A 23,287-nucleotide genomic window follows, 5' to 3' on the forward strand; every position below is an offset into this window, starting at 1 on the left:
TTTTCCTGGATATAGAAATATAAATCTAAAAGAGCTTATTAAAGATTCCATTACATTAAACATTAATCTTTCTCGGGATGATCTCATTGATTAAGTTTGAAGATTTAATTGTTGAAAAGATGTATTTTAAAAATAACATTGCAAACAATTGCAATTTGGATCTTAGATAACTAATTCCTGCTGTGTTGTTTAATAAAAAGTAATTTAGGTAGTAATTAAAAAACAGGATGTTTACATTTAGTTTACTAATGAGTAACCTTATTAAATAATTAATTAAATTAAAGAGAACTTGGGAGTTGTTCTCTTAAGATTCAAAGGACTTCAGATAGCTTAAACAAATCTTTAGCTATTTGTTCAAGTGCACTTTTGCAGCATTACCTAAATCATCGGAATTAAATCCAACTCACTGGGGACTGGGGGAGCCACCGAGAATCAATTTATTAACACGTTGCCCGAGAGCCTGGCCATTTTGGCAAGTGGAACTGGAAATTGTAACTGGGCGGGCCAAGGCAAATGCCAAAATGCAACTTCTGCCGCAGTCGGCTGCTGTGGCAGTCTTACGAAATAGCTGGAAATTATTATTGAATTCTTTTTGTCTTGCCGTTTGCCATAAATGTTAGCCGCTTCTCAAAGCCGCCAGAGGTGCCCACCCACTGTAACAGAGCTTCGGAGCTCGGAATTTGCATGGAAGTCAAGAGATTTGGTGGAAGTAGTCTGGTGGCGCAGTCAGCCGTTACCATTTCTGCACCTTTCGCCTGCCACAATGCCAGACTGTTACCATGCCACTAAGCCAGTATGGCACACAATGCCGCATAGCCAAATTTTGACAAATTTCATTAGGTGCTGCACCTTGGTGGCAGAACCCACGCGGTTCACATGTGTTGTTCATGGATGCTATCTGCATTGTAAACACGACAGTTTACCAGCTCCACACTTCTAAGTGGCCATTTGAATTGCAAATCGGAGGTTCAACAAACCCCAGAAATGGCGAGCAAACTCGACCTGCTACTTTCTACTGACCTCAAAAAGGCATCTGGCATTGCATAACTTTTGTCTGGCGATCTGAGATCTGATCTGAGATCCGAAATCCAAGGGGGAGAAATGTCTATAAATTGCGTCTAACGGAGGGAGTGCTATAAAAAGCGCAGATTCTCGATGAGCGCGCTTAGTATTAGCATAAATCATGTTCGCATTGGTAAGAAGCCATCGAGATTCGGCAGCTCATGAATAGCCGAGCGTTTAGTGACTCCTATTTTTCTCTTCTTTTTTTCGTTTGGGACTTTTGGAACTTCCAGTTATTGATCTTGACTGGCTGCCAACTGTGGAGTTGGCCCGCTGAGAGTGCTGCCATTAATGGACCGGTGCCAATCCTAAAATCGTCGGTCGAACAACTCAATTCTGGCTCGTATTTGCTTTCCTACGAGACCGCCGATGGAACTTATCGCGAGGAACTGGCCATTGTAAAGCCGAATGCGAAGAGAACCGATGATGACGATCTGGAGGTATCCGGTATTTATGGTTATATCAATGAATCGGGCCAGAAGTTGGTTGTCACCTACACGGCGGACAAGAATGGCTTTTTGCCGCACGTTAAGTACGTCGCCAGTCCAATGGGGGAGACTATAAATAAATCGCCATAGAGCCATTATCTTTGATGGGCACACATTCTTTGAAATGTTAGCCAGACAATTACCAAAGCCAAGCGCCGATCCAGGCGCAAATGCCCAGCTTTTGGCCAGAAAAGGAGCGGCACACGGCAAGAAATTATACAACAACTGGTTTTCTATCAGATCGATAAATGCAGATATTGCTCTTAAAAAATCTTGATGGTTGTATCTACAGAACGGAAGCTGCACTACTAGATCTTCCATATCATTAGGTTTTTATAGCTTTCAGCTTTTAAGCAAAGGTCTGCGCATTTGATTTGACATTAAAAATAATTTCTGTATAATATAGTTAATAAGTGTAGTAAAGGAATATGTTAAAGTATACGCCTAAGAAATAAGAAATCAGTGTTAATGTTAGTATTAACCAACAAAATATTATCATTAAAGAAATTAGTCTTCAAAAAAGTCTTTATTTTGTTTAATAATAGTCAGTTTTTTACTCAACACAATAATTGTATTGTAATGATTTTTTTTGCAAATATTATGTTAACAGCCCCGCAATTTTGTTGTTAACAGAATTTTTTGTGCCGTGTCCAGCTGGTGTTTTCGAAATCGCCTGCTCATCGCTGGTATATTTAATTTGCCGCAGATTTTGAAAATTAGTTAAGCTGTCAAAGTTATAAATTGTGGCAGCATCGCAGATTGCCCTTTGCCATCGGCGATGCAAATGTCGTTCGGTGCAGCGAAATGAATTAGTATTTATCACCCCATGAAATGGATGACGAAAATAACACGATCGTCATTATTAACTAGCCCCGGAACTACCGATGATTGGTTTAATGGCGCCGCAATGTAAATGAAATTGCTGATGCGCCCCGCTGCGATTCTGAATCTGGCCATTTGTCAGCCGAAGATGTTCGATCGATGGCTGTAGATAAAGCTGAATAGATAGATAGATAGATATACGCCCTGGGCTACGGGGGCTACACCCCAGTGCAGATCATAATATAAATTGCATCAAAGCTGGCATTTTACACATTTCTGGGATTGGTGTGGTGTGGTGTGGTGTGGTGATTCTGTGGTGTAAGGTGCGAGGTGTGACTGATTAATCGCGACACCTGGCGAGTGGGTGAAGCTTCGCCAAGTTATGCATTTTCAGTTGCAGTTGCAATTGCACTTGTATTTGCAGAGGTGTCATCAAAACGCCGGCGTCATCAAACTGAATAATATTCCCGCCATTATCGTGACACATTTTCCATGTTTCCATGCTCCAAAAAAAAAACTGACCCACCGCGAAGACCTTGACATTTAAAAACTAGCCGCATTTTGAAATTCGCCAGCGTATCGTCTACATAAAACGGGATGCAAACATGTTTAGCATGTTTAAGCGAAAGAGCCGAAAAGAGCGGGATGCGATCGAAATATTGAATACTGAGCCAGGAGTGTGTGCAGCTATAAAAGCCAACTGACCGATCCACTTTGAGTTCACACGCGCTTTAACTCTCGCTTTCTACGCTCTTCAAATCGCCAAAAATGTTCAAGATCGTAAGTGGAATCAATAAAGGATTAGTTGCAGTGAATGAAATGTTTAAGGATATGTTTTAAAAAAAATCAAAGATAAAAACATTCGAGGATTCAATAACTATTGTACTTTAATATAACATTTTTTGTTAATGAAAATCATATTTAAATGCCACGTGGAACAGATAAACCTGATTGATAAATATCACGTGTCTCTTATCGATCATATAGGAATTTTGTATTCAGTTTATTGAATAGTGATAAAGAAACCTTCCTCAATCTTTTTATTTATTGTGAACTAATAAACCTGATCTCCTGCAGCTTCCTCTTTTCGTCCTGGCCGCTTTGGTCATTTGCTGCCAATCGCTTCCCGTGGAACCCGAAAAGGAGCCAGTGGCCATTTTGAAGTCGGAGGTCAACAAAAAGGCGGACGGAGGCTATGACACCAAATACGAAAGTGCAGATGGAACCAGTCGCTCCGAGGAGGCTGTTGTGGTGGACAAGGGCACCGACAAGGAGGCTCTGGAGGTGAAGGGATCCTACAAGTACGTCAACGATCTTGGCGAGGAAGTCGAGGTCTTCTACACCGCCGGAGTGAATGGATTCGTGCCCTACGGATCCTCGATCAACCCGGAAATCACCGCTGTGGCCGAGGCAGCCAAGGATCTGCCCAAGCCAATCTACCTGGAGAAGTCGGAACAGTAGGATGTGTTTTCTGGAAGAGATCTCGTAAAAGTTAATTCATAAGATTGATGGAGAGCAAAAGCAAGCTGTAACTATGCAAACGAAAATAAAAGACAAAACCAAAAGATGAAATATAGTCGAATCGTTGAGTACTAATATTTGAAATTTGCATAATTCACACTTTTTTTGTTGACTTAGCCGGCAGAGACACAGAGAGAAAAAAAATATGAGAAAAAGCAACAAAATCATTACGAAAGAAAGATCATGATGATATATTGACAAAAGAAAACATTTAAAATTTAATTTGAAAGTTTCATAATCGTGCGGGATCGACAACCAGCACATTTTTATTGTTTTTTCCCCTGTGCACATGGTAAATACCCGAAAAAAATAACCTTGAAAACCGAGTAAAACTTGGCACAGAATCAAAGTCTGGGACTCCGAATGATTAAGCACCCGTTTGGCCACTTTGCGGCGGTACAGTGAGGCCTCGAGCTACGAATGAGACATCTGCTTCAATACATCATTACACGCCTAAACATCGTTCATTAGCTTTTATCAAAGACACACGAAATTAAGACTTAACAAACAGGAAAACGTAAGAATGAAATTGGTCATTTAATGAGGCATAAATCATCTACAGAATTTGCATATTTGATGGGGATAGACTTGGTTGTATAGGTACATGTTGTCTATCCATCCACTCCATAGCCATGGATCACACCCTTCTCGAGAAGAACTAGAACTCCAAAAAAGAATAAATAGTAAGAAACCAGAAGAAAACCACAAGCTCTTCGCATCTTGAAGTTGTTTGTGAGTGCTGCAAGCATTGAGAACAACAATCCAACCTCCACGAAAATGCAAGCCGTCTCTCCAAAATGTCCCTCCGAAGGCTGTTTATAGATCTTGTTACAATTTAATGATATAATTTCCACTGTCACTTACATTAATTTTAGCGGGAGCCTTTAAAAACGCCTCTACAATCAGTGGCAAAGCTAGAACCACAAAGGTTCCTGCAAGGAAAGTTGGCTATAGAAGTTCTTATGCTCTTTATAAAATATATTTTGTTTAATTACCAAATACGGGTGATGAGAAGGTGGCCGTGAATGCCATGCGAGGCCATCCCTGGTAGGCCAAAGCGATATTGGCCACCAAATCGTTACTGTACATTGCCCAGCAAATGACCGTCGCCAAAGCAAATTCCTGACTCACTTTTAAGACGGTGGCCAAGGTGAAAAACATGGCATTTACCTCGGAAGTAAGACAGTAGATCAGGAAGACGGTGGCCAGAAATCCGATAACAGATGTGTACTGTAAGGAAATTTGAGCAACAGATTTAGTTAGAATTTGGCAAAAAAAAAAATAGAAGGTGCTTAATTCCACAATGTTACAATGGTTTCAATACATTTTGAAATTTACAAAAAAGGTTTAAGATATGAGAAATCTGAGATCTGAGAATTGTACTATATTTCCGGTTGTACTAATTTTTAAATATTATACTTTTTTGCTGTTTTGCAAACAAGTTATTTGACTACGTGCCAAAAATTATATTTAACTTACCCTAAAGAATCTGGGCGGGGTGTCGGTGCGCGTGAGAAAACATATAATGAGTGCCACAGGCACCATGATCATGAGAGTCACGATATAGGCGGCAGTGCCCAGAATGGTATGTCCCCGGACTAAAAAAAATGTTAGGGTTGATACACTCAAATATTATCAGATAAGCTCACCGATTATGTAGGCAGTGTAGGTGGGGACCAGAACCACTTGGAGGCTGAAGAGCAGCTTTGACCAACCATAAAGGGGTTTTTCCATGTCCACCACTGGGATGAGTATCCTCAATATCATATCGATGGGTTGCTTCACAATCAGGTAGACCTTCAATAGTATTGTCCCCTGTCGGAAGCGCTCCTTGTCGAACTCACCAACGGTTCCCCAGAACTGCTGAAAAACCCGATGATGTCGTCCACCTTGACGATCGGCTGTCCTGTCGATTACGTAACGATTTAAAGGTAATGTGTCCTGCGGCTTTAGCTCCCCCAATTGCACGTCACCAACGGAAGGATCTTGTTTCTTTTCCAATTCTATAATACATTTTTCAATGGGTTATTGAAGCTATTATTTAGCTGAAAGGTAACCCACGTCGAATGCGAGCCTTCAGCAAATGTTGATCGATGAGGGCCACTGCAACGTAACCCAAGAAGATAAAGCCACTGGGCAAGGCCTTCAGCCAGGTGATTCCATCAGGACGCTTGTGGATGAAGTCCATGTAGGCCGTGTTCAAGAAGAGAAAGCCAAAGTCCCGGAGGTAGTAATTGGGCTCCATGCTAAAGGGCCTGGTGAGTATCACCATTCCGGCCACGAAAGTGTGCAAAAACATAGTTTGCGCCATGCAAGCGAGGAAGGAAAACCTTGAGGAGTCAAGCCTCGATGCAATGGCGGTGAACAAATCCGGAGATCCGTTTGCAATGGCCAGAATCGTAACCCCAGCCGTGCTCTCATTTAACCGGAATGCATCTGCTATTACCTTTAAAGTGGGACAGAAACTGCGGAACTATTTCTTACTACCAAATTAAATGAGTTTTAAAATAAACCTTACTAGTGATGTACGGCCATCTGCATCATCCAAAAGACATAAATGGTTATCAAGAGCATTCCCAGCACACTCCAGAAGGAGTTGAAGTGGCTTCGGATTTCCTCCATGCAGTAATGCCAGCCCAAATAGTTGATGAGGTTCATATTGGCAACACAATCATGAGCGGTCAACACAAAGTTGCATCGCTGTCTCTCCGGCAAAGTGTGGACCGCGAAGCAGGTGGTGCCAGTATTCATTTTTGGCTTGGTATTTATTTTATTTAACTTCTATTTGATGAGAGCTGATTGAAAAATCTAGACTTTCTAAAGTTTCGAATGACTTAAGTCTGATGAACTTTGTAAAAATGTTGTGCTCTGTATTATTATGATTTACTCTTTCTAATAAGAAGATTTTAAAACACAGATTCGTAAGATGTTTAATTATAAGATTTTAATGAACCTTTTTAATTGTTTACGAGTAGGAAATATAATGACCAGTTTTGCAAATCCATAAAAATGTTTTTGCTTTATTTACCAAGTCATCTATATATTTTTACCCTCCCGAATTCCTAACAAACAAAACATCTCAATTCGCTTTGTTTCCATTATCGCTCCCTCGCTTGATTATAAAAATCGTTAATCTTTTCATATTCTCCAATAAAATTCTAAGCCATGATCGTCATGGCAAGTTTGTGGTCGGTCGGTGAGATAATTTCTTGTTGTCAGCTTTCTGCTTAAATTAGCACTAACCATAGCGAAATTTATGATAAGTATTTATATGCAGCACGGAATCCGCATTTCACATGCAGCTGCTGTCGCCGTCGTCCACTTAAATCAACATTGATGCGGATTTCAGATAGGGAATCGTTTTATTGCTAGCCAGTTAAATTAGATCGATCGTACTCGGTTTTAAATTAAACAATACTTAGGTAGTCTAGTAGTGGTAGTTCTAGGAAAGCTTAGGCAGTCTTCGTCTTCGTCTCCGACTCGATCTTCTTCTCAATCTCGGACTCGATGGCGGCCTTCACCTCGGAATCGAGGACCACCTGGACGGGCACCACCTGGGATTCAGCGGGCAGGGGCTCGGACTTCTCCACCACAGTCGATGCCTTGGCCACCACAGCCTCCTTCTCCTCCTTCACCTCCTTCTCCACGGGAGCAACTGACTTCTCCACGGGAGCCACAGCCTTCTCCACAACAGAAGCAGCCTCGGCACTCTTCTCCAGATCCTGGGAACGCGCCTTGCGGTACCTCTGCTCCTCCTCCTCGGAAATCCTGGGCAGATCGGCGGCAGCCTTGGCCAGCTGGGTGATCTCGGCGGGAATGATGGTGCCCACGGGCACGAATCCGTTCTTTCCAGCGGTGTAGGTCACCTCAACAGTGTTGCCATCAGCATCGATGTAGCGATAGGATCCGGAGACCTCCAAGGCCTCGTCGTCGGTGCCGGCGTTCTCGACCACGCCCTTCTCCTGGCGGAAGGACTGGTCGCCGCCCTCGTAGCTGAAGTGGAAGGATCCGTCGGGCTGCTTGTCCGTCTCGAACTTCAGCACGGGAATGATTTCGCGCTTCTCGGTGGTGCTGTCGACCTGGCCAATACTGGCGGCCAAGGAACCACTGGCCAGGGCGAGCAAACAGATGGCAATCTTGAACATTTCGGTGGTTAGTTCTTTTCTTTTTTTGGGGGAGAAAATTGGGAGAGAGAGTTTGAGGTGCTTTCTTGGCGAGAACCGGCGGACGACTTGGCTTACGACATCTGCCATCCACTTTATATACCGGCGTTTAATGTGCGCAGCAGCCGCGAATTAGCATCTTCCAGTCCCATTACGCCATAACCAAAAAATACAAAAATACACCCAAAACAAAACGAAGTTAAACAAAAAAAAATAAATGGAAAAAACACCAAAGAAATTCTATGGAAGCGGGCAGAATGTGATTTAATAAAACACTCACAGCCAATGGACAAGATTTGCATATTTTATGATTCAGCGACTCGTTTAAAGAGTGAGCCATCGCCGAGAGGTCAAGTGATAAGGCCAAAAAGGAGTCACTGTAACGAGATCGATCCGAATATTCCAGCAATCGCTGAAATTCCCGCCTCAGCAGGTTGATCATTGCGATCCACAAACCACGTCATAAACTTGTTTCGCATTCGCTGGAAGGCAGTCCATCAGTCGAAGTGCCCAAATACCTCTCTGTACCACTGATTGATTGCCAATGTTTAGGAAACTGCACCCGATTAGCATAGTGCTCCATAGTAATCCACACGCCACTCCGCCAGACAAAGGGGCATAAATTAAGATACACTTGATGTGCACTTAAAACGAGTCTATATATCGGATTCGGATTCGGGTTCGAATCGCACGCGATACATCAGCCATCAGTCATCATCATCACACGGGAAACTGTCAGCCCACCGTGATTGTGTTAAAAAAAACAAAAACACACAAACCATCATCGAGGAGGAGTGAGTAAGCCAATCGCAATGGGCCGCAAATTGTATGCCAAATGTGAAAAATGCAGTAAGCCAGCGAAGCCAGCTCTTCCTCTCTCAGCCAGCAGCACAATTTTCGAAAAGCAGCGCGAAGGCCAAAGCAAAACGCGGGCAACCGCGAAATTGGCCAAGTAACATGGAAAACGTACCAGAAAACCAAAAAAAAAAAAAAAATAAAAGGAGAAATGAAGGGGCTGCGGCAGTTGGCCAAAAATCTCGGGCGATGTTCATCATGTTCGTGATCATCTGCAAAGTTGGTTGAATTTTTTTTGGGCAGCAGTTGTTGCCGTAATTTTTATGAATTGCAACTGACATTTCCTACACGCTGGCAAAAGTTTAAAGTTTAATCCGTGAAAAAAATTGCCTTTAGCCGGCCGGCAAAAGGCGGCAATAAGAGCGGGTAACTGGTGCAGTCGAGGGAGTGGCTCGGCGACCTGGTCAGCGAAATTGGCCAAAAAGGGCAGGCTGTTGGCGAGGTGAAAACAAAGACAAATGATGCTCTTTAACGATGCATTGAATTGGACAAGTTGGCTACGCCTTATCCCGAGGCCCATTCAAATGTCAGTCGATGAAGATTCCAATAACCATTGGCAGCCATGTGGCCAAATGGCCAATTCATCAAAATCGAATCCAATTGCAACATCTGTAATCTTTTAATTAATATTTGACTTAACGAATTATTGCAGCCAGCCGAGCATCCAGCGGGGGCACTAATCAAATGAAGTTCGCATTGCTAATTCACATAAATTACAACGCCGCGGATCTGTAAGCCGAAAGCTGTAAGCTGAATGCTGCATACGCGGCGTATGCGCAACGCCCATTTGCATTTGAAACTCGTTGCGCATACGCTACGTGGTACACTGCCGCAGCGACGGCAGCTCTTCCGATTCTGAGGCTGATGCTGATGCTAAGGCTGATGCTGTCAGGCAGACAAACACTGTTTGTTTCGCATCGAAACCCGCTTCTCTCGCCCTTCTGGCCAACGAATCTGGACTGCTGCACTGCATCGGGTTGCGGATGCTGGCGCTGCTTCTGCTTCTGCTGCTGCCGCTGCTTCTGCCGGCTGATTCTGCTCTGCTTCCAGCGGCGGTGAATGCGATTTTGGTATAAAAACGTTTGTGGCAACTGCAGCCCAGTCAAAGCACTTTTGACGAGCCTCCCAGCGCAGTTACCGCTATCAAGTCGCGAATCCGAAGTGAGTTTCAATTGTTAGAAGTTGCGGTGGTGGATCCTTAAAAAACAGGATCACAAAATACAACTTAAATAAAAAGAAACCAAAGTGGACATTATCCTGCTCAGAGGATATTATAATAACCTTTTAAAGCCCATGGAGCATCCAGCTTTTTTGGGCCAACCAGGATCCTTAGCTTTTCATATGGATATTTTTCCCACGACCTTCATCATCATAACCATCATCATTTCGAAGAACTTTCAAATCGCAAAAAGCCAATCGGAGTATATCAGATGCTAATTGCCAAGCAACGAGTTTGACATTCAAACACAAAGCCGCCGGCAACTCAATCGGGCAGCAACACTAAGCTTTAGACACTAAACACTGCACACTGAACACCAAACACTGAACACCGCACCTCATCTGCAAAATATGACTCTATTTGCCAACCCGTTCACCCTCGCGCCTTTCCCCCTCTTCTTTTTCGCCCACAAAAGGTCATGACGCTCAGCCACGCCTCCTTCGTAGCCCTCGTTTTGGCCCTCTGCTGCCTCAGTTTCATTCAGGCGCAGCCACAACGCGGACTTCCCCCGCCCCGCGGCAACTCCTTCGACGCGAATGCAGTAATACTCAAGCAGAACTTCGACCTCAATCCCGATGGCTCCTATCAGTACAAGTAAGATTACGATTTCAAAAATCCAGACATATTTATAGCATTGTCACCACTTTGAAAATATAACTTCATAATTTAAGTCATTTTTGAAAATCGAATCCAATTGTGATGAAAACAAGAAAGTTGTATGACCAATATGATCATCGGTTTTAGCACTAACGGCTTATAACATTAAGTAAAAGGATTTGATTAAAGATAACATAGCTTTGAAGTAGGACATCATATAAAATTGAATTTATAACATTTCCTTAAAGAGCAGAATGGACAATAAATCCGTATTATGTATTTCGTAATTGAAATTTTTTAGACTGCGCAAAACCAACAAAGCATTGCAATAATATTTTCTAAATTCATGTTTGACTACTTAAACTGTATATAATCCCTAAACCGTTTTTATGTTTACTTTGTAGCTACGAGACGAGCAACGGAATTCGCGCAGATGAGGCTGGCTACTTGAAGAACCCAGGAAGTCAGATTGAGGCTCAGGTTAGTGTGCTTTCGGGGGCATTCTCCCCATATTGAAGTAGACTTTGCGGAGTAACTAATACCATATTCCGCTGATCTACAGGTAATGCAAGGCTCGTACTCGTACACTGGACCCGATGGCGTGGTCTACACCATCACCTACATCGCTGATGAGAACGGATACCGCGCCGAAGGTGCCCACATACCCACTCCACCTCCAGTTCGTGCCGCCGGCGCTCCCGGAAGATTCTTCAAGTAATCCAGATCGGACCGAATTCGTGTTTTAATTCTTCATCGTTATGCTCAAGTTGGCAATCAATTCGTTGCGGGTCAGTGTTAACCTGACCAAAAGTGAACCAGAGACAGGAGAGAGAGAGAGAGCAGCTGCTCGTTGAAGGTCCTTCATCCCACCCACAATCATTTCCATTCAAACTCCTTTCCCCCAAAAAAACCTCTTCATCTTCGTGCTTCACCTGTGCATTTCTACAGCCAATTCCAACTCTAATCTACATTCTACACTCTACAATCGACATTCTACTTAGTGCTTAACAAACTGTGTGTGAGATAAACATTTGTAAAATATTTAAATCCGATTGTTAAATGTCGTACCGCAACGCATGCTCCGCAATAAAACAAAAATTGCACAAAAATCTATTCGATGTGTTGTAGGGTAAATCCGTTTTGGTAGAAGAATATCAACAGAATATTGTAGGATGCGCTGAAAAGTTTATCTTTTTAGGAGAAGGATCTCAACATTGTTATGTAGGACATGGCCGTGCGGACAATCTGAAATGGAAATAATAAGAAAGTCTATTTTGTGTAACTGGTTTTTCAGGTGTTATAGTTATTATGTAAACGAGCCGATTAGTAATAGTAAATTCCCTTAATCAAACTGAGAAAATCAGATCAAATGAATGCATCTTATTGCTATTCAAAACCTACCGATGAGAATGCCTCCATGTTGGCCTCGAAAAAGTACCCAGTGATGCGAAATCCCCGATGGGCTCGCATCATGCTGATCAGCAGGGATCGACAGATCGAAGTGGAGGCTCCACCAGCTCCCAAACTTTCGTGCCAAGGACTGTCGTAGATGGCCCACTCGAAACTGGCACTCTCCGTCTTCAGATTCTCCCCGCAATAACAGTAGATGTAGGCCTGAATGATAATGGTGGCTATAAAAGAGGCGTAGTACACGCCCTCCGTTTGGGCAAAGGTTATAGAAAATAGATAGCCCAACATGCAGAGTTGCAGTGAGGAAATGAAGAACTGGGCACAAATGATGGGTTGGTAGCACAGATTCAGATCGCTGCACATATCCAAACTTGTTTGATATAAAGCGAAGACCTTGTTCAAAGTGGCCTGGGATTCCTTAAGACTTCCGCCTCGAAATCGAACCACCTTGTACTGGGCAATCTTGAAGAAGGCACACAGATTGCTGGTGAAGGAGCAGAAAATAGTATCCAAACTGACAGCAGGCAAAACCACACCAGTCGAAGCAAAGGCACTCCAAGTGAAGCTCATTGCGTAATTCCGAAGGATGTGAATGTCCCAGGGAAAACTGGGGAATTAATCATTAAAAAAGATTTTATAAGAGTATTTTTTTATTACTCACAGACAGGGAAAAGGCAATTCTGGTTCAGCATGTCCTGCTAGCCAATAACCAAGACCCATTCTCACAAAAGGCAAAACACTATTCAACAACCAGGCGAGAAAAAAACAAATCCTGAACAGAGTACACATACGTTGATCCTGTTTGTTAGCTGCATCAAGGATTTCTGCATATTCCGCACCCTGGCCCGCCTCTATAAATATTTAAAATAAATTTATAAAGCAATGAATTTATGAGTAAGCAATTCAAAACCTACCATCTTTCATCAGCAAGCGAAACTTGTCAATCAGTCGCTTGAAATCCTTGCGCAAGTAGAGAATCATGCTGAACTTGAAGAGTCCCAGAATGGTAATCAATAGAGCCACCATGGCATCGGCCAGCAGCATCACATGCTTCCAATTGTGGAGCACAGCTGCCAGGATGAAGGGAAAAATAGCTGCTATTCCGAATACGTTGATGGCTCGATAGGGTCGCTTCCACATCTCCCGATTTTCACTGAACAGATCGAATCCCAGCAAGGCGATGGTGCTCTTCTGAACTTGCAGAAAGGAATCCATGTCGACTAGGTTTGATTTGGTCTCACACTAAGCAAAGTCAGCTTGGACCAAGCGTTTTAAACTTTTCCATTGAGCAAGGACATGCCTATTAACAATACAAGATGACTAATGAGTCGCGACTGTTAAATACCCTTTGGTACTTTGATAACTTTTGATTGCTTTAATGTACATTATATTTTTTTCTTTCTTTTCAAATTTTGGAATGTATTTTGAAACATCTATAAACTCAAAAATTTTCTAAAGCAAGTTTGATAAATTATCTGATAGGTTCATTATTCGAAAAGTAGTTGCAAAATCAACGTTTGGATTGTGATACCCCCTGAAAGGCCATAATAACAGGCCTAAAAGCCATTTCCGTTTGACACCTCTTCAGGCATACGAAATGAGAATCAAATTATAATGCTTCAATGTTCTTTATTAACGCCTCGACCTCCAAAGTGGGTGGAGATCCTGCGACGTGGAGCAATTGGTGGGCTTTGGCCGGAGGCGTGGTCAGCGATGTCAGCTCGAGGGGATGACAGTTGTACAGCCTTATCGGCCCCAACCGCCGCCCCATCCTCCGTGTCTGCCGCCCCATCCGCCGCCACCCCATCCGCCTCGTCCTCCCCATCCGCCGCCGCGTCCACCCCATCCGCCGCCTCCCCATCCGCCGCGTCCACCCCATCCGCCACCACGGTGACCCCATCCGCCGCCCCACTGGCGAGCCTCTCGTGCTCCATCGTTGGCGTGGTTGGCTCCCTGGTCGGCGACGTCGAGGAGTCCGATCAACTGCTCGTTGTTGTTGGCGGTGGCATCATCCAAAGCGTAGGCGCAGGCCAGGCACAGGATGCCAATCAAGGCGAAAATTGTTAGACGCATCTTGCTAGCCGGTCGTTCTATTCGATTCGATTGATTGCTGGTTAAGTCTTGAGTGCAACTGATGACTTTTGGCTTAGACGGCGGGCCTTATATTGGACGAGCTGCGCACTCGACGTTCCTGTTCTCATACGCATCAATAAGCTGGCTTCTCTCTACTGATTACCCCCTACCTCCCCCCAAAAGTCCCCTCTCCTCGTACGTCCATGTATTCTTAGTCAACCACATACTATATACACACCTGGTTGAGGTGCGATTGTTTAGGGGCTTTTTTGACCGGGTTTCTGCTTTGCATCGTTATATTTCACCACACAATTATTACACTCTTTGTTATTTTGTCTGCCTGCTGGTTCTTTTTTTTTGGTCATTTTTTTTTTTTTGACTGTCATTACTGAATCATTTAAAATTTAAATGTCTCATTTGCGAAAGTTGTCGGGATGCTGCTCCTAAGTGGTTTCATGCATAGATCACTCGACTTGAGGCTTGCAGCCTGTCAACAATTGGGACCTGTTTTGTTTTATTGGCTTTTTTTGGACTGCATCTGGCAGATAAGCGTCAATCCGATGCTCCATAAAAACCATTTGATCATCAAAGTCAGAAATAGACCTATGATACTATCAACTTGTTATCTAAACCGTAACTAGTTGCAAATTTATTTAATAGTTAATAGTTAATATTTAATATTTATGATAAATGAGCTTAGCATTCAGAATTAATCCCTTCTGATAAATTGACATGTGCCAGTTACCGCCTATTAACATGTAGTAAAACCTAGAAATGATTTAAATCTGACGTGTTTACAGCCTAGTTATTTGTGAAATGAAAATCTATCTCTTGGGCGCCTCCATTATATAAGATCGAATACCTGTTTAAAAAATACTTTATCTAATGGGCTTACAATAATCGCAATTATCACATATATTCACAAGGATTCATATGCAAATAAGCTCCCAATTGTTTAATGAATGTCAAGATCGACGTGTTTGATCTAGACTTTAAAAAGTAAACAACAGGGGATTTACGAGTGCAAGCCATTGAACCTAAGCTCACAAATCAGGTTCCCCTCGAAATAACCCAACCGCTGTTTAATATTCTGTCAATCGAAATAAAAAATAATTTAACTGATTTGCTTAATTTGGTCGAGCGCATCAAAGCAAAAACAAAAACACGCCCACTGCTGAGTTATATGTGGATGAATTTTGTGGATAAACTTGGGTTCCACCAAATTTAAATATTTTGTTCTGCAGCTGAAAAAGTTTTTCGGAAATCAAAGCTCTTCTTTTGGAGTGTTAATGACTGGAAGAGGGCTTGTCATTTAAATACTCTTACAAAAGGTACAAACACTTTTAATCATTTTACGATAATTTTGAAAAAATGAAGACCAAATTTTCTGTTGGTCTATTTTGCAAAGAGTAAAGGAATATAGTGTATGTTAATATAAAACCTAAGTCATATTTTCAAATTCATTTATTGGGTATACTTTCTTGGAATTCTTGCTTTACTATTATTAAATTTTGTAAACTTAAACTCCCATCCAATATAGAAATAATTTGAATAATGTTTTCGAAAACCTTTTTATTTTACAGAAAGTAGGATTGTCAACGGAAGTATATTATTATTTATGGAGTCTAACGACCATAGTGTCCGCCGCCTCCGTGATGCCCACCATATCCACCATAACCATGTCCACCGTGACCATGTCCACCACCGCCGCGTCCATAATTGCCATGTCCATAACCGCGAGTTTGCCTCGATCCCCCTTCAGTGTGGAGTCCTCCGTGATGAGCCACGCCCAGCAGATCCTCCAGATTGGCGCCATTATCCTCCGAGGCGAATGCACAGACCAGGCACAAAAGGCCAACGATGGACAGCAGGATCAGACGCATCTTGTAGATACTTCGGGTAGAATTCTTGGTAGATAGATTGTTTAGCTTGAGCTTGGTTCTTTGCTTTGTGCAACTGTGGATTCGAAAGCCAAAGACGCGCTCTTTTATTCGGCCAGCAATCCATTGAATCTAATGACAGTCCTGTTATATTTTTTGCTATTCTGAATGATCTTGTTTATGGTGGGTAAATTTAATCGTTTCCATGAAATCCGAAAACGTAAACAACCGCGATGGCTTTTGTTTTTTGACTTGGCTATTAAAAAGCTCTTGGCAGCTTTGGATTTTTTGTTAACCTAATTGCGCTTCAATTTGAATTTTAGAGCTTTAAAAGAACTTGAACAAAAGTTTTTAAAGTTGGCTGTTGTTTATTTTGAGAGTTGATGTTGTTATTTTGGAAGCGACTGTTTTGGTGTATTCACCACCAATAGCTGCTTCTCCAAGGTCGATAGGAAATTCTCCATCCGTTGTTCCATCCTCCATTCCAGTCGTCGTTCCATCCTCCATTCCAGCCACCTCCCCATCCTCTATTCCAGCCTCCTCCCCATCCTCCCCATCCTCCCCATAACCAGCGAGCTGTCCTTTCGCCCTCCTTGGCTTCCTGGGCACCCAAATCCACGACATCCTCTAGAGTGATAGCAGGAACCGCATCCTCGTTGGCTGGATAAGCCGAAACCACACCGTAAAGAACCACAAAGGCCATCAGAAATACTAGCTTCGACATCTTGACTTACAGTCTTCGCAAGAACTGAGGCTCAACTCATCTTCATTTTCACATTTTATACCCTCCAAATGCAGTTCTTCACCCACTAATTGAAACGTATTTGCAAGTTGCATAGAAAAACCTGTAAGACCATCAGTAAACAAATAGTTTTTTTCACAAATAACATTAAATTAAGGCAAAGCAATTTACATGGCTTAGTAAGGTAAAACCAATAAGCATAAATTAGTTTAATGGTTATAAAGAGCAACCAGAAACAAGTTCCACCTATCAAATCAATTGCATTATGCAGATGAGAAATAACCCTTTTAACAAATAAAAAACATTTATTTCAAACATTTAACATGGCTTTGAAGTACGCATAACAACATTTAAAAAACTTGGACTAAACATATAAATTGCCTATATTAATTAGTTCATACAATTACAAAACAAGTTTTTTAATTAATAGTTAAAATATTTACGGCCATAAAAACAACAAATTCGTCATAATAAAAACCTTATTGATGCATCGGCAACTTAACATTATTAGTTCTGAATATAAAGAATTATAATACTGACTGATCTACCCGGTTAGCAAACTAAGTAAACCGCTCAGCGCTTGGGAATTTCCACCCGCTCCTGAAGCTCCAGCTGCCCCGCCCCCATTTGCGAGCAGGGGGCGTAGACTACTTCCAAGAGCCTGGCCCAAAAGACCAGCTAACTGGGCCTGTTGGGCGGTGGAAAGCTGGGGATTACCAGCTCCAGATCCCGAAACTGCTCCAGTTGAAGCTGCCGAAGTTGAGGGACTAAAAGCAGGAGAACTCGTAGCTGCACTTCCATAACTTCCTGATGAAGGATAACCGGAGGAGGATCCAACTCCAACGGAACTGTAATTTGGCCTGTAACCGTAGTAAGGCGGTGGTCTTTGGTATCCGTAGTTGTAGTAACTGGGTCTGTAGTAGTTCTGCGCATAACCATAACCATAGCCCGGATATCCATAGTTGTAACCATATCCATAGTTGGGTCGGTATCCGTAACTATATGGTCTATATCCATAACTAGGATAACCACCACCGTATCCGTATCCAGAATCCGAAGGGTCCGATTGGGTGCCAGCAGAAGATGATCCTCCTGGACGAATGGGTGGTCCTGCAGCCAGGGGAACATCAAAGAGGGGACCTCCACCTCCCAGCAACAGAGGCGTTAATAATCCCAGAGTCCTGCCCTGCGGACGATCCGTTTTGGACCTACTCCTCTGTCCATGGACCACCAAAAAAAGAAGGCTCAGCAGAGCCAAGCGCGCGGGTAAAATCATTCCGTAACCGAAACCGTCGAATGCAGATTAACAACTGAAGACAGACCGAAAAAAACCCAATAATATTAATACCACAGAGTTCTTAAAAAAATTTCCAAATGTGTTTGCCAAAAAAAAAGAAACAATAGCAGAAGACCTTCGGCACCTTTAAAAAATGATCGCAGGTCGAGCGGAACTTTGCAAGTTTTTGGCCAGAACGTCATCAACCTGTTGCCACCACGCTGCTTTCACGCCCAGTTCGCGATCGTCTCGTTTTGGCCCAGTCTGCAGACGAATCATTTTGGCACACACCCGACATTGACCTTGCCGAAAGTTGGCCAAATAAGTCAGAAATCTGTTTCACACCGTTAACTCGATCGCTCACTTCCGCAGGTTTTTTTATGTGTATCTTTTTCGATTTTGGCTTGTTGTTTCATTCACTCGAAAAAGCCAACAACCCGGGGGCGTTTCTGCTATATTTGCCGGCTATAATAATAAAGTTTGTCAATAGCAAAGTTAATTAGCGGGCTGGAAATCTATTCACCCCTGAGAAGATGCATTCTATTAAAAAATTCGCAATAGCGATTCTGAGTCATCTTATACTACAGGTGAAATATAAGAGTTGAGATTCCCCATTTCGTGTTTCCAGGGCTTTCTGGACCCAATCGAATTATAATACTGACACTAATTGATCGGCGTTTCGCCAGACGTGGAAATCTTTGCCTTTTAATTCGATTAAGTCTGGCTAGACATCTGCCAATTAGTCAACCCGATTAGGCAATTAATACACTCGTGTCTTGGTTTATATAATATTTGTATATAGTTAAAAACCTTTAAAATATGTTGGTTTTTTAATATAATTTAATCAGCTCATAAAACCTACCCTTAAGATAATAAATTCAACCCTTGGTTAGTAAGTCGTTAACTTTACTACTGTTTACTACTAAAGCTATACCACTAATACCTAATTATGGGCACTCCTTAAGTACTTTTTTTACACCTCCAAACCGGTTTAGTCCTTCGTTGTGATATACGATTTGTTTTGTTTATATTTTTTACGATTATTTTTCTCATCATCCTCGCCTTTTTGAAATGACTTTAATACTGGTCAATAAACTGGTTTTACTTTTTCTTATTGAACCTGTTAATATTCACGAATATCCACATATGTGTTTCCCCTGATCCACAAATCAGACACCAATCTTAGCTAAAAAAGTTAACTCGATCCCCCATAAAATGCATTTAATTAACTGCGCAAAATAAATCTCAGATTGGGTCAGTGATCACTTAATATTTGTTAACTGGTCTGCGTTCAACCGTAGGAGAAGTGAATCCCCAACTTGGGGGCTGGTCCAAAAGGTCTGATGCCAACAGAACTATTGGTACACAAAAAAAGTAATAATGAAAGTTGTTTACAAAATTCAGAAAACTAATTTAAGCTAAATATGAATAAATTATCAGTATGTTCCTGAGGGAATTATGAATTTGTGAAGTATTGTAGATGGACATTGGCAAAAAAAATAATATAAACAAAAAAATTTATAAACACCTAACGATCAAAATTTATAATTCTTGATACTGATTTTTTTCCAATGAACTTTTTACATTGTTTCAGTTTTTTCTAACATGTGTGAGAATTTAGGGGGTCTTTTGGGTTCAGCACCTGACGCGTCTGGGATTTCCGTTGACCTCAAGTTTTTGTGAAATCATCAGCATCAATTGATAATTGCCTTACGGGTAACTAATGATACTTGGATGGCAGAGCTCTGGATGATGGAGCTCCAAAGCACTTGCTCTTCAAAGGGGACCTCCCCGTCTTATTTGGCTATAAAAGTTAGAAGCCAAGTTGTTTTGATATTAGAAAGTGTTTGAGTGTCCATTATGAAACAATATCTGGTGTTTGCTCTCGTCTTCGTGGCGATTCTAGCGCTGACCAGCGGTCATCCTGCGGAGGATCAGAAGGTCACCTTGGAGGATGCCGAAGTCCAACCGGGAATCGATGAGGAATCTGGAATTAGGGCTGCTCGTCACTTTGGCTTTGGCAGACGATTTGGAGGAGGAGGCTGCTGTGGAGGCGGTGGTTTCCGACCAGGTGGATTCGGTGGATACGGCTATCCGGGCGGAGGCTACGGCGGATATCCAGGCGGTGGCTACGGAGGAGGCGGTGCATCTGCCGCGGCATCAGCTTCGGCTTCGGCTTCAGTCAGTTCAGGCTGGGGACGCTAATAATTGTAATACGTTCGAATTTGATTAAGCCGAAAATAGATTAAAGTCGAAACGAAAACAAAAACATTTCTGTTTATTTCGGTCGATAATTGGGGGGTTATTTGGTGTAAGGGGCGTGGCAATTCGCTTACGCACTTAGTCGCAAATACTACGTAAAAAATGGAACCGGTCTCCGAACGCTAATCAATGAATGCGATCCAAACACGTTGGGAGTTCTATTTTTTCCACAATTCATAAATCTTCCGAGCCAAAGATTCCGCTAGTTCTAAACCAATAAACTATAATAATTGGTTAATTGATGTGGTTTTGTTTATATTGGATGTTAATATTTTTTTTATAAAGTTTGTTGTTGTTTTGTTTATATTGGTTTGTTTTTGTTTTTGCCTTTTCAAGCAAGATTTGCCAACGTTTGCGAAATTACTTAAAGGAGTCGCGAAATTTTGAATAATGTAACCTGTTTTGAGCCATACACTAATTGACGAGTCAATAAAAAGCTAGTTCGACCAATTTTTTATATCCAGACATCTGGTGTTGGGACAGGGTTTTTGTGGTTTTGCTTTGATGCACTCCCGAAAAACCTTTATTAGTGGAAATTTACCTCCAAGTTCCTGGCACATCATTTCACCAGCGGAGATGAACTCCAGATAATGTTTGTTTGATACTGGCGATCTTATGATTCACGACATTCAATTAGCAAACTCAAATATTTTCCATCTCGATTGTGGAATTCATTTCCTTAGAAACAGGCACGTTGTCAACATGATTCATGTTTATTTCTAAGTTTTTCGCGAGTGCAATTAATTAGCGCCTCCCACATCACGCAATTTACAATAACAATTCATGAACATTATTTATTCAATGTAATAAATATTTTGTAGTGACAAAGCTTAGCAATTGGAGTAAACCGATAAAGGCTATATAAGAAAATGATTTATGGGACTTAGAGCTTAGAATTTTTATTCTGTTTAATTGTTCGCTGTTCAAAAATATCTGGAAATATATCCCAAAATAAATGCTCAAAGTGTTTAATCACGCTGTAGACTTACTTGACTGGCACTGCGGTACCCAACCTTGTGGTTTTTAACTTCAAAGTGATCCCACAAATATAAAAACGTAGAAAGAGTCTCCAAGTTTATATTTAAATTTTATGTTGTGGTTGGCAACCACAACTTGAATTATATAATACAAAATATTACGAATTTAGAGAATACAAGAAACCGTAGATTAAATTTAAGCCAAGAAATGAGATCTCAAAGAAAATCTTATAGCACTTTTAGAGATATCGAATGCTACGATTCCTCATTTAAGACCCGTTTTTATGGTAAAAAAAAAAGAATTTCGAGCTTATACGTCACAGATCTACTTCTAAGAAATATCTAATTGATGAGCAATTTTTTGGTCTTTGTGATCTTACACAAGGCCAACTCCCTTTGTGAATCATTCGCATTTCGGCGGTGCCTACCGCAACAAAACACAAAAAACCGCAAGACGCAAGAAATGCCTCCCCCCAAAAAGGGGTTCAGCCCCCAAATGACGTCACAAGCGGGGAGTCGTGAAAGGAAAACCGGCAAAAAATAGCCTGGATCGCTTTGACGGAAATGTTGTGCGGCTCGATCCCTGCTAATTGAATCGAAAGATGCGCGGCAAATCAAATTAGTGCCCCAATATTGTCACCACTGGAATTCACTGGCTGACTGACTGGGCGCTTGGGTCTGTCATAACAATTAGCGCGTATCGGGGAAGATTCGCGGCTATAAAAGCCAACGGCAGACGGCAGTTAGGGCACAGAACCCCAAGGAACTCCAATAGCAGTGGACATACCAATCCAGCTAAAAAAAAAAACCTTAACTTGAAACCAAAAATACTTAAATACCTGATAAACATGAAGTGCATCGTATCCTTCGTTGTGATCTCTATGATCTTCAGTTTGAGCCTGATCAAAGCAGCTCCTGTTAGCCAACAAATCAGCGATCCAGGATTCGTTTCGGCCACGGATATTACAGGAGAGCCAGTTCGCCAAAAGCGAGCCAGTGCGGATTACTATCAAGGCGACTACTTCATCTGCTATCCCAAGAGCGAAGTCTATGGAAAATATGGAAAGGGCTCCAACCGCAGATCCTACGATGCCGATGACTATGCCCCACATTACCTCGCCGATGATCCTTTGTATGTTCGCCAGGCTCGTGCGGATGCCAGGAGGGCTGCCTACACCGACAGCTTTGGCAAATAAGTCACTTAACTGGTTAATCCAAATCTAAACAATCCACAAAGTTAGGGAAAAGAACAGGTCTAGATTAAGAAGTTGTACAAAGAATATTGTTATTATTTATTAAACACAAATTAAATAAATTTATAATTGAAAATATAAAAAATGTCTTAATTATTTAACAAGCCTGGTCATTTAATAATTGCTTATTTTTGCATAAAAAATTGGAAACAAATCGACCCAAGGGTCGATGAAATACAAATACATATTGAAAATCTGATTAAAATTAAAAATGTTGTGGACATAAAATTAGTGCTATTTGGTCAATTTTGAGCAAACCAATTTTTTGGAAATTTGAAAAGGAGTTGTATCATAAAAATTTTAAAAAATCTGACAAAAAATTAACTGATAGTACAGATAATTATTATACTTGTACATCGAAATACAATTTTAATTTGTTCAGTAGAACATTTTTTAGTATACTTTTGGGCAGTGGCCGAAACCGAGTTCCCAGACTCTTAATTTCTTATTTAGACAGTACGCCCCCGCATCGCCCCTCAGATCTGAGTTAAATATAAACCCCACTCGACGACTCATTTGGTGAGCAACGATTTTCTGCAAGGCGAACTCCGTGCGCTGAGACATTTCGCACCTTATTTGCCTTGGGCATTAGGCTAAAAGTGTGAATTGTTTATAAAGAGATTACAAAACCGAAGACGGGGCGCTCAGTGGGCCGCTGTGTTCGACTTTTGCCGCCATAAAAACATA

General features: G+C 41.8%; 12 protein-coding genes across 12 annotated transcripts; 5 read left to right on the forward strand and 7 right to left on the reverse strand.

The window, feature by feature from the left end:
* Nucleotides 1-1,183: 1,183 nt before the first annotated feature.
* Nucleotides 1,184-1,640, forward strand: LOC108086399 (endocuticle structural glycoprotein SgAbd-9). Its single transcript, XM_017183301.1, has 2 exons — nt 1,184-1,195; nt 1,296-1,640. Exons 1-2 carry the CDS (start codon nt 1,184-1,186, stop codon nt 1,638-1,640), a joined length of 357 nt encoding a protein of 118 aa, XP_017038790.1.
* Nucleotides 1,641-3,085: 1,445 nt separating this feature from the next.
* On the forward strand, nt 3,086-3,977 carry LOC108086397 (endocuticle structural protein SgAbd-6). The gene is made up of 2 exons (XM_017183299.1): nt 3,086-3,152; nt 3,450-3,977. The coding sequence occupies exons 1-2, from the start codon at nt 3,141-3,143 to the stop codon at nt 3,831-3,833; spliced, it is 396 nt and encodes a 131-aa protein (XP_017038788.1). The 5' UTR covers nt 3,086-3,140; the 3' UTR covers nt 3,834-3,977.
* Nucleotides 3,978-4,411: 434 nt separating this feature from the next.
* LOC108086389 (mitochondrial sodium/calcium exchanger protein) lies at nt 4,412-6,692 on the reverse strand. The gene is made up of 7 exons (XM_017183291.1): nt 6,412-6,692; nt 5,955-6,358; nt 5,543-5,896; nt 5,373-5,491; nt 4,889-5,123; nt 4,758-4,825; nt 4,412-4,705 (listed from the first exon to the last, which is right to left on the reverse strand). Exons 1-7 carry the CDS (start codon nt 6,642-6,644, stop codon nt 4,505-4,507), a joined length of 1,614 nt encoding a protein of 537 aa, XP_017038780.1. The 5' UTR covers nt 6,645-6,692; the 3' UTR covers nt 4,412-4,504.
* Nucleotides 6,693-7,274: 582 nt separating this feature from the next.
* On the reverse strand, nt 7,275-8,112 carry LOC108086394. The gene has a single exon (XM_017183296.2). It carries the CDS (start codon nt 8,036-8,038, stop codon nt 7,346-7,348), a length of 693 nt encoding a protein of 230 aa, XP_017038785.1. The 5' UTR covers nt 8,039-8,112; the 3' UTR covers nt 7,275-7,345.
* Nucleotides 8,113-10,034: 1,922 nt separating this feature from the next.
* Nucleotides 10,035-11,840, forward strand: LOC108086476 (cuticle protein CP14.6). Its single transcript, XM_017183403.1, has 4 exons — nt 10,035-10,072; nt 10,546-10,724; nt 11,132-11,207; nt 11,290-11,840. The coding sequence occupies exons 2-4, from the start codon at nt 10,549-10,551 to the stop codon at nt 11,443-11,445; spliced, it is 408 nt and encodes a 135-aa protein (XP_017038892.1). The 5' UTR covers nt 10,035-10,072; nt 10,546-10,548; the 3' UTR covers nt 11,446-11,840.
* A 72-nt stretch (nt 11,841-11,912) lies between these two features.
* LOC108086475 (odorant receptor 47a) lies at nt 11,913-13,719 on the reverse strand. The gene is made up of 4 exons (XM_017183402.2): nt 13,052-13,719; nt 12,799-12,988; nt 12,129-12,744; nt 11,913-11,972 (listed from the first exon to the last, which is right to left on the reverse strand). Exons 1-4 carry the CDS (start codon nt 13,350-13,352, stop codon nt 11,922-11,924), a joined length of 1,158 nt encoding a protein of 385 aa, XP_017038891.1. The 5' UTR covers nt 13,353-13,719; the 3' UTR covers nt 11,913-11,921.
* Nucleotides 13,720-13,746: 27 nt separating this feature from the next.
* Nucleotides 13,747-14,287, reverse strand: LOC108086477 (glycine-rich RNA-binding protein 2). The gene has a single exon (XM_017183404.2). The coding sequence runs from the start codon at nt 14,208-14,210 to the stop codon at nt 13,884-13,886; it is 327 nt and encodes a 108-aa protein (XP_017038893.1). The 5' UTR covers nt 14,211-14,287; the 3' UTR covers nt 13,747-13,883.
* Nucleotides 14,288-15,767: 1,480 nt separating this feature from the next.
* Nucleotides 15,768-16,150, reverse strand: LOC108086384 (glycine-rich cell wall structural protein-like). Its single transcript, XM_017183286.2, has one exon. It carries the CDS (start codon nt 16,091-16,093, stop codon nt 15,836-15,838), a length of 258 nt encoding a protein of 85 aa, XP_017038775.1. The 5' UTR covers nt 16,094-16,150; the 3' UTR covers nt 15,768-15,835.
* A 288-nt stretch (nt 16,151-16,438) lies between these two features.
* On the reverse strand, nt 16,439-16,818 carry LOC108086383 (protein suex-1). The gene has a single exon (XM_017183284.2). It carries the CDS (start codon nt 16,812-16,814, stop codon nt 16,509-16,511), a length of 306 nt encoding a protein of 101 aa, XP_017038773.1. The 5' UTR covers nt 16,815-16,818; the 3' UTR covers nt 16,439-16,508.
* Nucleotides 16,819-17,376: 558 nt separating this feature from the next.
* On the reverse strand, nt 17,377-18,114 carry LOC108086379 (prisilkin-39). The gene has a single exon (XM_017183281.2). The coding sequence runs from the start codon at nt 18,106-18,108 to the stop codon at nt 17,377-17,379; it is 732 nt and encodes a 243-aa protein (XP_017038770.2). The 5' UTR covers nt 18,109-18,114.
* A 1,848-nt stretch (nt 18,115-19,962) lies between these two features.
* Nucleotides 19,963-20,377, forward strand: LOC108086393 (glycine-rich cell wall structural protein). The gene has a single exon (XM_017183295.1). The coding sequence runs from the start codon at nt 19,969-19,971 to the stop codon at nt 20,311-20,313; it is 345 nt and encodes a 114-aa protein (XP_017038784.1). The 5' UTR covers nt 19,963-19,968; the 3' UTR covers nt 20,314-20,377.
* A 1,738-nt stretch (nt 20,378-22,115) lies between these two features.
* On the forward strand, nt 22,116-22,665 carry LOC108086392. The gene has a single exon (XM_017183294.2). It carries the CDS (start codon nt 22,196-22,198, stop codon nt 22,541-22,543), a length of 348 nt encoding a protein of 115 aa, XP_017038783.1. The 5' UTR covers nt 22,116-22,195; the 3' UTR covers nt 22,544-22,665.
* Nucleotides 22,666-23,287: the final 622 nt, after the last annotated feature.

Source organism: Drosophila ficusphila, unplaced genomic scaffold, assembly GCF_018152265.1.
Source record: "Drosophila ficusphila isolate 14025-0441.05 unplaced genomic scaffold, ASM1815226v1 contig_414, whole genome shotgun sequence".
Taxonomy (NCBI): domain Eukaryota; kingdom Metazoa; phylum Arthropoda; class Insecta; order Diptera; family Drosophilidae; genus Drosophila; species Drosophila ficusphila.

Bases quoted from the DNA above. Each gene is read 5' to 3' on its own strand.
- LOC108086389 (XM_017183291.1), bottom strand. From the start codon at position 6,644: ATGAATACTGGCACCACCTGCTTCGCGGTCCACACTTTGCCGGAGAGA. The intron at 5,897-5,954 runs GTGGGTTACCTT...AATGTATTATAG, and splicing joins GCTGAAGGCTCGCATTCGAC to AATTGGAAAAGAAACAAGAT. The intron at 4,826-4,888 runs GTAATTAAACAA...CTTTCCTTGCAG, and splicing joins CTTCTCATCACCCGTATTTG to GAACCTTTGTGGTTCTAGCT.
- LOC108086394 (XM_017183296.2), bottom strand. From the start codon at position 8,038: ATGTTCAAGATTGCCATCTGTTTGCTCGCCCTGGCCAGTGGTTCCTTG.
- LOC108086476 (XM_017183403.1), top strand. From the start codon at position 10,549: ATGACGCTCAGCCACGCCTCCTTCGTAGCCCTCGTTTTGGCCCTCTGC. The intron at 10,725-11,131 runs GTAAGATTACGA...TTTACTTTGTAG, and splicing joins GATGGCTCCTATCAGTACAA to CTACGAGACGAGCAACGGAA. The intron at 11,208-11,289 runs GTTAGTGTGCTT...GCTGATCTACAG, and splicing joins GAAGTCAGATTGAGGCTCAG to GTAATGCAAGGCTCGTACTC.
- LOC108086475 (XM_017183402.2), bottom strand. From the start codon at position 13,352: ATGGATTCCTTTCTGCAAGTTCAGAAGAGCACCATCGCCTTGCTGGGA. The intron at 12,745-12,798 runs GTGAGTAATAAA...TTAATTCCCCAG, and splicing joins GAATTGCCTTTTCCCTGTCT to TTTTCCCTGGGACATTCACA. The intron at 11,973-12,128 runs GTAGGTTTTGAA...TTTCCATTTCAG, and splicing joins ACATGGAGGCATTCTCATCG to ATTGTCCGCACGGCCATGTC.
- LOC108086477 (XM_017183404.2), bottom strand. From the start codon at position 14,210: ATGCGTCTAACAATTTTCGCCTTGATTGGCATCCTGTGCCTGGCCTGC.
- LOC108086384 (XM_017183286.2), bottom strand. From the start codon at position 16,093: ATGCGTCTGATCCTGCTGTCCATCGTTGGCCTTTTGTGCCTGGTCTGT.
- LOC108086383 (XM_017183284.2), bottom strand. From the start codon at position 16,814: ATGTCGAAGCTAGTATTTCTGATGGCCTTTGTGGTTCTTTACGGTGTG.
- LOC108086379 (XM_017183281.2), bottom strand. From the start codon at position 18,108: ATGATTTTACCCGCGCGCTTGGCTCTGCTGAGCCTTCTTTTTTTGGTG.
- LOC108086393 (XM_017183295.1), top strand. From the start codon at position 19,969: ATGAAACAATATCTGGTGTTTGCTCTCGTCTTCGTGGCGATTCTAGCG.
- LOC108086392 (XM_017183294.2), top strand. From the start codon at position 22,196: ATGAAGTGCATCGTATCCTTCGTTGTGATCTCTATGATCTTCAGTTTG.